Source organism: Ahaetulla prasina, chromosome 1 (assembly GCF_028640845.1).
Source record: "Ahaetulla prasina isolate Xishuangbanna chromosome 1, ASM2864084v1, whole genome shotgun sequence".
Taxonomy (NCBI): domain Eukaryota; kingdom Metazoa; phylum Chordata; class Lepidosauria; order Squamata; family Colubridae; genus Ahaetulla; species Ahaetulla prasina.
In genome coordinates, this window is record NC_080539.1 from 132790846 (window position 1) to 132804399 (window position 13554).

The 13554-nt window shown below is 38.0% G+C and overlaps 1 protein-coding gene across 4 annotated transcripts in view; it reads left to right on the forward strand.

The window, feature by feature from the left end:
* The window catches only part of FILIP1 (filamin A interacting protein 1), a 91105-nt gene that overhangs the window by 26295 nt on the left and 51256 nt on the right, over positions 1–13554 (forward strand). For all 4 annotated transcript variants that reach the window (XM_058176130.1, XM_058176140.1, XM_058176150.1 and 1 more), the window contains exon 2: positions 11953–12231. In XM_058176130.1, the coding sequence (XP_058032113.1) occupies positions 11959–12231 (273 nt within the window). In that variant the 5' untranslated portion in view covers positions 11953–11958. The remainder of the gene's footprint in view (positions 1–11952; positions 12232–13554) is intronic.

The window sequence follows — 13554 nt, forward strand, 5'->3', positions numbered from 1 at the left end:
CTTGAATCAGATCATGGAAAAACAGCATTTTCCATTGGGATGGGTGTGGGTAATCATAACATCAAGATTCCCAAGATTTTCAGAACTATGCAATGTTTAAACTAACTTCTTAGTCATCATTGATCCAACATATTTGTCAGGGCAGACTCTTGACCCTGTGGTTTCAACTGAATATGAAGCTATAGCTTTGGAATAAGGTAATTTTTGGTGACCTTTTTGTCACAATCAGAACATTGCAACTAGTTTCTTTTCAAAGCATAATACTAATGAATATAGTCTCAGAAAGTTGCTGTATGCCAGAATTTTTAACGTTCTTTGTGAGTTTTTGACTGTTAAACTTTGTCGATGTTTCTGAGGAGCCCTGGCCTCAATGTAATTCTGAAATGTAATAGGCCAGGGGTCTCCAACTTTGGTCCCTTTAAGACTTGTGGACTTCAAATCCCAGAGTTCCTCAGTCAGCTTTGCTGGCTGAGGGACTCTGAGAGTTGAAGTCCACAAGTCTTAAAGGGACCAAGGTTGGAGACCCCTGTAATAGGCAGTGTTTGCCCTCATACATCCCCTTTGGTCAAACCGGTTTCCTAGCTGATATAACAGCTAGGCAGCAGTGGGATTCAGCTGGTTTGCACTTGTTTGGGTGAACCGGTTGTTAAATTACCCCCCATCCCACCCCTGCTATCAAAGTGGATCCTGGGCGCTGTGCTGCAATGGAGAAACGGGCAACAGAGTGGCCAGCACAAGGAAAGGAGAAGACAATGTTCCCTTTTTCTTCTCCCTGCTCCTCCTCCTTCCCTCATGCTGGCTGCTCCGTTGCCCATTTCTCCATTGCAGCGCAGCACCCAGGATCAATTTTGATAGCAGGGAGGAGGATAATTTAACAACCGGTTCGCCCAGGGTCAGGTTGGCTGTCATGGAAAGCTCATCCTGCATGTGCAGCGGAACTGGAGGACGGGGATGGGCCACGCCTCCCACGACAGGTAACCTGACCCTGGGCAAACCGGTTGTTAAATTATTTGAATCCCATCACTGCAGCTATGGTACGAGATCCTCCAAGGCTTTCCAGGAACATTTATACTCTATTGCCCTTGGGACTCATAGTATTCAGTGCTACTATTCTGAGTTATACTGTAAGTGCTTAGTCCTGATGCCCAAGTTTGTCAAGTTCCTGATTGTTGCCATAATGCGCAAAATAAAATTATTAGCTAAGCTTCCAATATACATCACACAGGGATAGACTTAACAAAAAGCTCTGCTTATAGGTTCACTGAATAAGGGGATGGAAAGCCAGAGATTGAGAAAAAATTCATTACATCAACTTAGGCCAACTCACTTTCCTATAGATTTTGCTTGTTTGTTTTGTGTGGGTTTTACAAACAATGCCTCTGATGGGTTGTGATAAATGTGTTCTCCACATGACCCTGCCTGGTATATTAATTAGCATCGAGTGAACTCCATACATAGTGAAAAGGGGGTTTCAGATTTCTTTGTCTCTGCTGCTGTTACACCGTCTCATTTTTAATGTTATTAAAGAATGTGGGGAATTGAAGATGGCATGGAAGAAAAAAAAGAAAGAAATGTTCTTTGAAATTGCCTATGTGGATGAAACATCATTGTCCAAGATGAATTTGGATTTTCTAGTTAAGAAAAGGAAACTAAAAATTCTACCACAAATTCTGGTAAAGGCAGTTGGGAGTTCCCTCCTATAGGAAAGTCCAGCAATATGAATATCCACTAACATTCATCTTTCCTCAGTAAAAAAATCAATTATTGAAAGTTGTATGGAAACACTGAGAGTTACACTCTAAAAAGCTTATATGAGAAATATTTGTGTTTGAAAGACCTGAAGCAAAGAAATTTATATCTTCAGAATGAAAATAAGGTAATTTGAACTTTTTTAAAAAAAGGATTTGCCCTTGTTACATTAGATATGAGATATAAATATAAAATCCTAATTTTGCTTTGATGTCATTAAAAATAATGTGTAGAGAGAACCACCAGACTTGAATAATGTCTTCAATCAATCAGAATAGAGCTTTTGTTGGACCTTCGAGGTCTTCTAGCCCAACCCTCTGCTCAAACAGGAGATCCTACAGTATATCATTTCAGACAGGTGGCTGTCCTGTCTTTTCTTATAAACCTCCAGTGATGAAGCTCCCTACAACTTCTAAAGTCAAACTGTTCCACTGGTTAATTGTCCTCACTGCTAGGAAGTTTATCCTTAATTCCAGGTTGCTTCTCTCCTTGATTAGTGTCCATCCATTGTTTCTTGTCTTGTCTTTTAGTGCTTTGGAAAACAAGTTGACCCCCTCTTCTTTGTGGTAGCCCCTGAAATACTGGAGTACTGCTATCATTTCACATCTTACTGATGCCTTATTTGTATTACAGCAATGAAGAGAAGATAATTTTTAGTAATTCACATATACCTAATTAGAAACTCTATGCTATAATTGCATTTGATACTCTGGCACAAAAATGGATTAAGTTCTTAATTATCTCAAGTTTTTTGGAGTCCTACTGCATCTCTAGGTAGGTTATATCAAGTTATCAACTTTACATCAGATTGTAATGGGCGAGGAAAAAGATACAAATAAACCATCTGCCAGTACTGATAGATGCTTGCCAGAGGTTTCTGTTTAAAATCTTGTCTGTTGTAAGTCAAATACAGACTTTATTTAGGTATTTTCCGGAAGGGAAGATGGAAGTTGACTTTTCCATTAAAGTTTTTTTTGAATTGTTCAGGTCTTTTGATAGTTTGCCTGAAAGCTCAAAAACTACCTAGTTATGATTAATTAATCTTGGCATTTACAACCAGTATTAAATAAAGCTGCAGCAAACATGATGTTTCTAGACTAACCAAAGGTCATTCTGGAAGGTTGCTCCTCATTATGTTCTCATGCATGTTTCAAAAATAAATATTTTCCCCAAATGAAAGGGGAAATTATGCTTGAATAAAGAAATAAAAAATGATCTATTATACAATAAATGTTTGCTACTTGTAAATAATAATTTTCACACAAAGTGAAGTATGTATGAATATGATAGACATTTTACACAATGAAACTAATTATGTAACTTGATTAAGAATGACCGTAGAGGAATTTAAGTGCTGCACATTCATTTGTATTTTGCTAAAATAAATGCATTATATTTTGTCATATAATGTACTTGATACATTAATCCTAGGCTGACCTCTAGTCTCTGTTCTTGACATTTTCCTTACGTCGCAAAGCATCTAGTTTCCATGAGGCAGTAAAAGCACCACTGAGCTTTTCAAATGCTATTGACCTGCAATGAGTGCTATTACAATAAGTGAAATATAGGCAGGAAGAAACAAGATTATAATCAGTTTAGATCTTAAAATTGCACAACTGATGTGGAATTGGAAAATGTTACTGTGCAATCTCAATCCACGCATTTTTCCATGCATGGAAGTCTCACTAATTTATTTATTTATTTATTTATTTATTTATTTATTTTGTCACAACATCATATAAAAAGATTATATAGTATATAAACATATATATGAGTAAATATTAGGAGGTATAAGCATATATATATATATATATATATATATAGGAAGAAGAAAAGAAAAACAATAGGACAGGAACGGTAGGCACGTTTGTGCGCTTATGCACGCCCTACTAAGTCCTACAGGGCTTTCCCCCCACCCCCATATTAGTGGAAAGAAGTATCCCAACATTATTTTCATAAGAGAAGAAGAATCCCTTCCCAGTCTTTCAAAAGTAAATTTGGTTCCCCCAGTTTTTCTCTCTATCCACCAGTTTAAATCCAGACTGTATTGTCATCTTATTATCATCTAAGAGAAGTGATATGAAGATGAATGAGATTTGTACATACATGTGTGCAAGTATCTTTGATAGATTAGGAATCATTTCTATAAACACATTCTGACTCTTTACAAAGGACATTAAATGGGGTACATTTTAGCACATAATGATGTAGGCTGCCAGGTCAGGTTCAGCCGAATGTACTCATAGAAGCCTTTTTTCTATTTTTTGCACTAAATATATGAGCCTCTAAGATTCAGTTTGGTAAAATAATATGTTGATGGGTTGAGTTTATACAGATGTGCACACCCATGAATACAAGTCAGTTGTATCTTTGTGCAACTAAATGCCTACATAGAGTACAAGGTACAAAAATAACAGATAGAATCAACCCTAAATAAAGGCTAAGAACCTACATTGCCCCAATTCAAGATTTAGTTAGTAATTAAAAAATGAGTTATACATTACACTGTACTAACCCACAATTTTCAAAATTCAGTGGTTGAATTTACACAATATGCCAAAGCAGACCCAAACAAGCCATATTGTAGCTTAGTGTAATGTGCAAACCTTATCACATGTGTTTTATATGCATGGGGATTTGGAATGTGTCGTTGTTAATATACATGATTCTGACATTTTTAATAATAAAAGAACCAGCAGAAAAATTACACCGTCATTTAAAAGAAAATATACATATCTCCAAATGCATTCCAGAAGTATTTTTACACACCATCATGTATGTAAGCGCTCTATTGACACACACTTTTGTCGAACAGATATATTACAAATACAAAATCTGATCTCAGAGTAATTTCTACTTGGCGTGCTGCTTTATCTGTTGCAACTCTTTGGATTTGGAAATATACTGTAAGCTGTATACTGTGTATCAGTATTAGAAATGGCTGTTTATGACCATGTCCAAGGATCAATCACATAGAATTCTGAGTGTTTAAAAAATAGTTTCCATCTTGGGACATTCCTATTTTGTTTAATAATTACATTTTATATATAGCTCAGGTTATCAAGTGACTGACTAATATATTTTATTAAAATAGTAACAAGACCTTCAGATCAAAATCAGATGATGAGAATGTTGTCAGCAGAAGACTAATCATGATTCTATTGAGGGGAATTACATGACTCAGGACTGTCCTTCACAACTGTGTTAATGTCCTTCAGATAGCAAAAGATGGCATCTCGTTCTGCCCAGATAACTAAATCCTCTTCTTCTTGAGGAATGAGGGTAGAGCAGTGGTTCTCAACCTTTTCTTCACCACCGACCCCCTTTAAATACCTTTAGTGGCCAAGATTTAAATCATAATAATTCCTCAAGTCTTTTTGGACCTACTGTGAGGTCCAAAATTGTGGCCCTCCCAGGGGTCCGTGGACCACAGATTGTGTGGTCCACAGTCCGTGGACCACACAAAATTGTGGCCCTCCCAGACCACCGTGGACCATGGGGGTGGAGATTGGTCTTGTTCTTTTAAATGTTTTAATGAAGGATGGTTTAGGAAAAGAAATTGGTGAATCTCTCTGGCTTTATTTGCTGGTGGGGAAACCATCATCAATTGCTTTTGTTCTTACTATGTGCAGGTATGTGTAGATGGATATCTTGGAGAAATGACGTTAGATATGGAAGTCCTCCATGTCTCTGATCTCTCAAGCCACTGTTTAAACACAGAATTGGCATGTTGCTTAAAGAGCACTCAAACTGTGTCTAAAAATAGCTTGGATGACAGGTTTGAAGGGTGGAGTAAAATGCAGGATGAAGCAGGAGGTGCCTCATCCAATCCACCATGACAGCTACTACTCTTAAGCCAGGTTCCAAAAATAGCTTGGTGCGAGGTCACAGTCATGAAGGAAGGGTTGTAAAGAGCTTGGGGGCATTCTTTCCCACATCATCTGGGCTAACAGGTGTATGTGAGAGGATTGGAGTGAAGCGGGAAAGAGTGATTGATAACAAGGAATGAAGAGGAATGGCTGCAAGGCAGAGGAAGTAAGCAAAATAATACCCGCATCCCCAAAGTAATAAGTATGGCTTACAAAAAGACCCTTGTTGTTCAAAGAAGCAGAAAAAAAACTAAACAGACTTTCAAGTGACAGGCCCAGCAATACACAGCTTGCGTAACACAATCATCTTCCCTGGACAGAATTAATGTTTTGTGGCACAGTGTCATAAAAGAACTAAACTCCTATTTAAAAGAGGTCTAAAGGTAGCCGCTATAACATTCACCTCCTGGAATAGGTTAGTTTGCCCTACATACAGGAAGGCAAATGGATTTCATGCAGAGAAATGCTGAGTTTAGTCCTGGTATCTCCAGTGAAAAGGATCAGATACCTATGAAATATCTTCTAGGTAGTTGGAATAAAAAATGCTGGATTATAGAGACCAATAGACTGACCTAATATAAATGAGTTAGAGTATAATGAAAGAAACTGGGAAATGATCCAAGAATCACACTGGATTAGAACAAATCCACTCATGTTTACTTATTCCCCCATCCCACATCCTTGGGAGTAGATCCTAGTATACTTTACAGACAATTACTTCAGTTTTCCTCAGTTTCAGAACTTGAGTTGCCAGAAGGAGCTAGAAACATAAAATTCTTTTCTTTTGTCTATCTTCAAACAATATCCTGAATCCCATACATATTTTTGGGAGGATTCAGGATATTGTTGTGTTTTGTGTCACTTCTACTGATATTCTTGGTTTATTTTAGCATTCATAGTGAATGCAGACAACTAGCTTACTCTTAATAAACAATGCCTAAATGAACAATAAGTAAACATACCTAAAGTATATATGATGTCTTATGGTGTCTTGATGGAGGTATTTATGGGCTTTCTTACCTTTCTTTTTTTATCTCATTATTATTGGTAGAGATTTAATGTCAAAAAAAGGGAACCTGGAACTACTGATAATACTGTAGTTTATGATCAAAATGTTTTTCAGGGGAACAAACATTATTTAGACTAGATATGAGTTTAGCCAGAACTCATGCTTTTTAAAAATATTATTTTCAACCAGTGAATGGGAGGAATATGATAAGATCATTGGTAGGTTCAGGATACTTGTATCTTTTTTTAATTTTTTAGATTTTGTCAAATATCAAAACTGAGTACATTAAAGTAGAAAATCACAACATAATTTGACAGTTTGGGGCAGAATTGATTGTTGGAAATGATAAGAATCATTTCCATGATTCACTCCACACAAGCACATTACCTTAAAGAACAGCTAAGGCATGGCAATCCGTTCTGCAGCACCTATCAGCTGGGCTAAAAATGAATGAATATAGGTAGGTATAGCGCAGGGGTGGCCAGGAGAGCCCAGTTGATGGTTGGAGCGAACCAGTTCACTCTCACCTCACCATCACCCGAACCAGGGCAAATCGGTAGCAACCTACCACTGAAAAAGACCCCAACCACAGATTCAATTGGGGTACCAGAAATATGGGAAGGTACACACATCTCACCCTTCATGGCATCACTCTAAAATCTGCCTCCTTGTTCATAACTGCACAGGGAAGCAAAAGTATTGTTTGGGATTGAAATGGGCTGCGATAGGAAAATCCTTCAGAGTCAACCTAGCTGGCCCAGGAATTCTGGGAGTTGAAGTCCATAAGTCATAAAGGGGCCATCGTTCCCCGCCCTGGTATATACATTAAACTGTCCCTGAGGTTACACTGCAGGAATACTGGGTTAGCCAGATTGCAAATCACAGGAAGTGTGACCTCAGGTAGCCTGGCTCACACCCATGGCCCTTCCTACCAGCACAATAAGGCAAGCAACAAATCACATCTCCCTAACTGGTGATTAGTAAAGAACATTCCCATCTAGACAGATTATTATTCCTTCTTTTCCTGTCACATTTGCCAGCTGTAATGCATTACAGACGCAGAAGGCTCCCTTCCAGACCATTTCCTTCTTGTCTAGCCCCACATTCCTATGTGACATTTCACCTCTGCTGGATCCAGGCCTAATCGGCCAACAGCATCAGAGCTAAATGTCAGTCCAGTCCTCATGGATTAGCCTGGTTATCTTTTGGAGAGAGAAATAAAATGAAAATGCACTGGTGTGTGTGTGTGTGTGTGTGTGTGTGTGTGAAGCTTCTTTCTTTCTGAAAAGAAGTTATCTATATTTCCTATAGAGCTATGAAAGAAAGCTACTATCCAGTAAGATCCAGTAAGATCCACACCAAAATAAAGAATTACAGTTTATGTCATTATTTCCTTCAATTTTAAGATGACCTTTACCTTTATTTTCCAGTTAGAACCCTCTAATATCAAAATATAAACAGTCCTTCAGAACATTATGTATATTATTATTATTATTATTATTATTATTATTATTATTATTATTATTATTATTATTATTATTATTATTATTTATATTTGTATACCGCCCATCTCCCGAAGGACTCAGGGCGGTTCACAGTCAAAAACATATAACCAGAGTACACCAAAACATACATTTGGGAGGCCTATGTGAAAATAAGCAAAATTAAACCATACAAAGCAATCTGTGGTTTTCCAGATACTTTGACTCAATCACTCAAAAAAGTTTGTTTTTAATTTTAATTTTTTTTTTGCACCGTGAAGTATTAAGACTCCTTGACTGTTCATTTTGAATAGAAAGGCAGCATTAAAATAAAAATGCAAAACAGTCTTACAAAACTCTGGGGTCATTGTGAGAAATAAAAATGTTAAGAAGATCAGCTGCTCAACAGGCCGTGGATATCACTGACATATAAGCCTACTTGAACCACTTTCCCAGTGGTTAGGGTTAGGACGATGCTTCATAGGTATTGTTCGGACATAATTGAACAGATATAAAACCTATCCTTATTACTTTTACTTTGGCACAATGATAGTTGGATGCAGAGGTGGGTTTTAGCATTGGGGTGGGAATGGAGATTTACAGTATCCCTCCCCTGCCACGCCCACCAATCCATGCCATGCCCACCAATCCATGCCACGCCCACCAAGCCACACCCACATAACCAGTAGTAAACATTTTTGAAACTCATCACTGGTTGGATGACTATGGAAGCTGCTGTAAACCACTGGTATGGGCGGCAGGACTAACCAAAAACCCAGTGGAGACATTTTGCCTTAGACCATGTAAAGTCTTGAGGCTATACTCCAACAATGTCCTCCCTGACTCAGATGTTTTGGAAACCCACCCTGAAAGTATCATATATTGTCTCCAGGTCCTTCCAAAAATCAAATATTAAGTTTTATGATCATGCATCCTCTAAAGGTTATTCTACATCAGGGGAGTCAAACACAATTTCATTGAAGGCCGAATCAGGCTGTGGTTGACCTCAGGGGGCTGGGTGGACATGGCCGACTGGGTGGGCGTGGCCAGCTTGATGACACTCCCCAAACTGCTGGCATGTTTCTGGGGAGATCGGGCTGAAGCCACGCTGGCCCAATGTTTACTCTTTTCATTGGGTAGACCAGGCTGAAGCGATGTAGGCGGGCCCCTTACATTTTCCAGGCCAGCCCCATAGGCTGGGTCCAACCACATCTTGGGCCAGATCTGGCCTATGGGCCTTATTTTTGACACCCCTGTTCTACATGATAGCTGGTATTAACAGTCTTTCCTCTTGTAGGTACTTCCTTTGCTGTACTTGTTCTGTTTTGTTCATTTTACTTTGTCTCAGCTGCCTTCTTGTATCACAATAAGAATTTATTTGCCTACGTGCAAGAATTCTCACGCACAATCCTGGAAATTTTTCTCTGAAGATATGTACATCAGTGCCTCATAATATCATTCACTTTTCAGCTGAACGTGTGAAATAGTATTTTTTTTAAAAAAATAAACAAACATTGAGATGGAGTGCTGCCAGTTTATATTAGTGTGCTGCCTTTAATATTTACTGTGCGATTATTGTTCTACTTTTGTGAAACATAAATTGATGTTATACTGAGAGCACACATCTGTGAAAGCACCCAAACTTGTCTTATGAAGTGATTGTCACCCAGATGACTTTGTCATTAAGGAGGGACTAGCACTGCCAGTGTCCCAGTTTCTAACCTAATGGCTTAACCATGACACTAATAATATAACATAATAATAATCTTATTACTCAAAAATACGTTGCCATACCATTCTTATCTATTTTCAGAGTGGTTTCTTGTTCAGGGGTCTCCAACCTTGGCAACTTTAAGCCTGTCGGACTTCAACTCCTTTGCTGCTGGGGTATTCTGGGAGTTGAAGTCTGCCAAATAGTATATGTAAAACTATTCACAAGAGCAAAACCAAACAAAATTAAAAAAGCCAAATCGGCAGCCTATCTGGTAAAACTAAATCAATAAGGCAAAGTGGCAAAATGAAAAGAAAAATAAAGAAAAAAAACACCAGTAGTTGTTTGGGTTCACATATTGTACTATTTTATACTGTGCTTTGTTTGGCTTAGAATGTAAAACTCACATCCTATGATTAATGCCGTACAATATTGTTAAGCAAAGAATGGCTTTGTACTGCATCACTAAAGTGGCATGAAAATGAAACATTAAGCCATTTTGTGGCTAGGCTTATGGCCTTTTCTGGTTTGGATACCAGGGAGACCAGAATTTCAGGTTTCCCTGTTTTATCCCCAGTGATTCCTATTACTTTCTGAGTGGGCAGCAGCTAAGCCATAGTTGAAGAAACACTGTGAGAGCTGCTTCTTTTAATATCAACATAGCTTCTTCCCTTTTCAAAGATAAAAGAAAAGCCCAACTATTAAGCTGTTGAGTAAGAAAGGGATTCTAACTGATTCATGTATCCAAATTATGTTTATACTTTTACCTGTTATCTTATATATGATTGACAAAAATAAATAAAATAAAATAAATATTATTCTCGCAGAGCCAAAAATATTATTAGAAAGCTAATTTGCATTAACCATTGTTCTTATAAGAGAAAATGTGTATGTTAAGGAGTGATATTTAAATTATGTTGAGTCACAAGACTCAACCAGTAGCCATTATAGATAACTATGTCTGAATGTCGTCATAATAAAAATAAGGTGATAAAAGATTGTCAAACTTGCAGCATCATGTTGCTGCCACATGACGTTTTGTGACATTATTTCCCTTCATGGAGCTGGGGTGGGCGTGGCCTGCACATGACACATCCGGCCTCTAGGCTGCCAATCTGACACCCGTGGTACTAGACCAGGAGTAGACAGACATCCTTGTGGCTGTGAGATACTGTACTTCACTGCATAGAAGTAACCAGTTTGCTTTCCTGAGGTGTGAAGGTGCTTCAGTTTATCCCTTGGAAAGCCTTCATATCACTTTGAGACCACTTCTGGCAGTTCTAGTAGCTGTAAAAAAACTTCACTTCTGTGAATGCAAAATAATCCCAATGGGTATCTTCCGGTTACCACAACTAGGGACAATGCCACATAATGATACGAAACAAGTTCACTGCTAAGTTTTTAGAAGCAGCAGCAATTGTGTTTCCTTGTGAAGCAGCTTCAAAAGGTGCTTTGCTCCTAGCATCCTGAAAGCAATGAAATGCTTCTAAATTTTCCTTAAAATTTAGAATCATTCTTTCCCAGTTATGGAGTTGAGAAAACCTATATGATGCAGCCAGTAATGAAATCCAATTTTTTTTACTACCGGTTCTGTGTGCGTGGCTTGGGGGGCATGGTGTGGCTTGGTGGGTGTGGCAGGGAAAGGATACTGCAAAATCCCCATTCCCTCCCCACTCCTGGGGGAAGGATATTGCAAAATCTCCATTCCCACCCCACTCTGGGGCCAGCCAGAGGTAGTGTTTGCCGGTTCTCCAAACTACTCAAAATTTTTGCTACTGGTTCTCCAGAACCTGCTGGATTTCACCCCTGGATGCAGCCATGCAATTCCTTTCCTTTTTCTTTCCCCAGTGACCAATTACGGCAATTTCCATCATGTTGCATTGCAGTAGCGAATAAGTGAAGCTCGCTTATGTATTTAAATTTATATTTAGATGCTATCCCATAATATTTTCTGCCAAAGATGTTTATTTGTGACGATGTGAAAAAGTTTGGGCTATTCCTAATGTGATTATTACAACAGATTCATTCTTGGTTGTCTTGAGACCCTTGTGCAAATTGATGAGTTGTGATTTCTTTAAAACGTAGAACGAAACTAGCCCAAACTTACATTTAATTTTCCCCCTTTTTATATAGATCAAAATGCGATCTCGAAATCAAACTGGTGGGAGCTCATCCAACGAGCAGTTACTCAAGTCAAAGATTATTATGAACTCTTCAGAAAATCAAAACTTTCAGGAAGATGCAAAGAAAAAGAACAAATCTAACCCGAAAGAAGATGAAATCCTGGGTCCAGGAACTGTGAAGCAGCACAGCAAATTACAAGGGCCTAATGAGCGAAAAAGCAAGAAATCAATAGAGCTTTCTAAAGAGGACCTCATCCGGCTCCTGAGCATAATGGAAGGAGAACTACAGGTATGTATAAAATCTAATTATTTGTTGTGAGATATTATTGTCGTTAAAAATAAAACAAAATATTTGTGATCTAGCAATAAAACTTTGCTATCAGGAATCCTGGTGGCACAACAGTGAGAATGCAGTATTACAGGTGCTAACTCTGCCCACAATCTGAAGAAACTGCCTGCCTGCCTGCCTATCTGTATCTATATAGCTATCTATCATCTGTCAATCAAAATGAGGAGCCAGATTGTTGGGGGCAACATGATGACAATGTAAACCACCCAGAAAGTGCTGTAAAACATGAATAGAATAGAATAGAATAGAATAGAATAGAATAGAATAGAATAGAATAGAATAGAATAGAATAGAATTTATTGGCCAGGTGTGATTGGACACACAAGGAATTTGTTTTGGTGCCTATGCTCAGTGTACATAAAAGAAAAAGAAAAAAAAACCTTCATCAAAGGTATATTAAATTAAGTGCTATTGCTGTTACAAGGTTTTCAGCAGAGGATGAAAAACCATCTGCTGTGATAGTCTTTGTACATTTCTTCTCTCCTACTGAGATAGGTGCTTTATATATATAACAAATATATAGAAATGTATAAGAATAAGGCTATTAGTGTTAGAAAATACAATATAAGAAAAAGGGATAATGAAGAAAATAAAACAGTAAGAGAGATATGGGGGGAAAGGTATAAAACAGAAAAAAGACCACTAAGAAACATTGGTTAAAAAGAGGATATGTTTATATGTTGTATGTTATGTGTTTGTCATATTGTGTCATAATAAAATAATAAAAAAATATTTTTAAAAAAGAGAGAAAGGCGCTACACTAAATCATCTACTAGGCTCCCTGTAACACTATGGCTGGGCTTACATAATAAAGTGTTAACAACACACAACTTCTATGTTTACAAAGAATGTTGTGCTCAACCTCTATTATACGGTAGTTTACAATGCTAGTGTGATTCCAGAATATGCTAAGACAATGGCTGAGTTCCCACAACATGGTAAACCATAAACTAGGCCTACAGGAGAAGCACAGATATCTATAGGAAAGAGCGTGAACATACAAAGGAGTGTGGTTTCCATCACATGGTCCCTCCTGCCATCTTGGTCTTTTGTCCCTCCCCCCTCCCATGAGAAAGCAGCTCTTTACTTTGAGGAGAGATTTTAAGTTATGATTCACTTCAGTGACATGCAACAACAGTGTGATTTGCTTCCTCAAAGCTTCTAATTTGCTGCATCCGGTAGTGGTTTGCTACTTCTGCACTCTGCATGCGTCCTGCACTTGCTCAGAAGTGTCTTCCAGTGTTTTCAGTGAATCAGAATAGT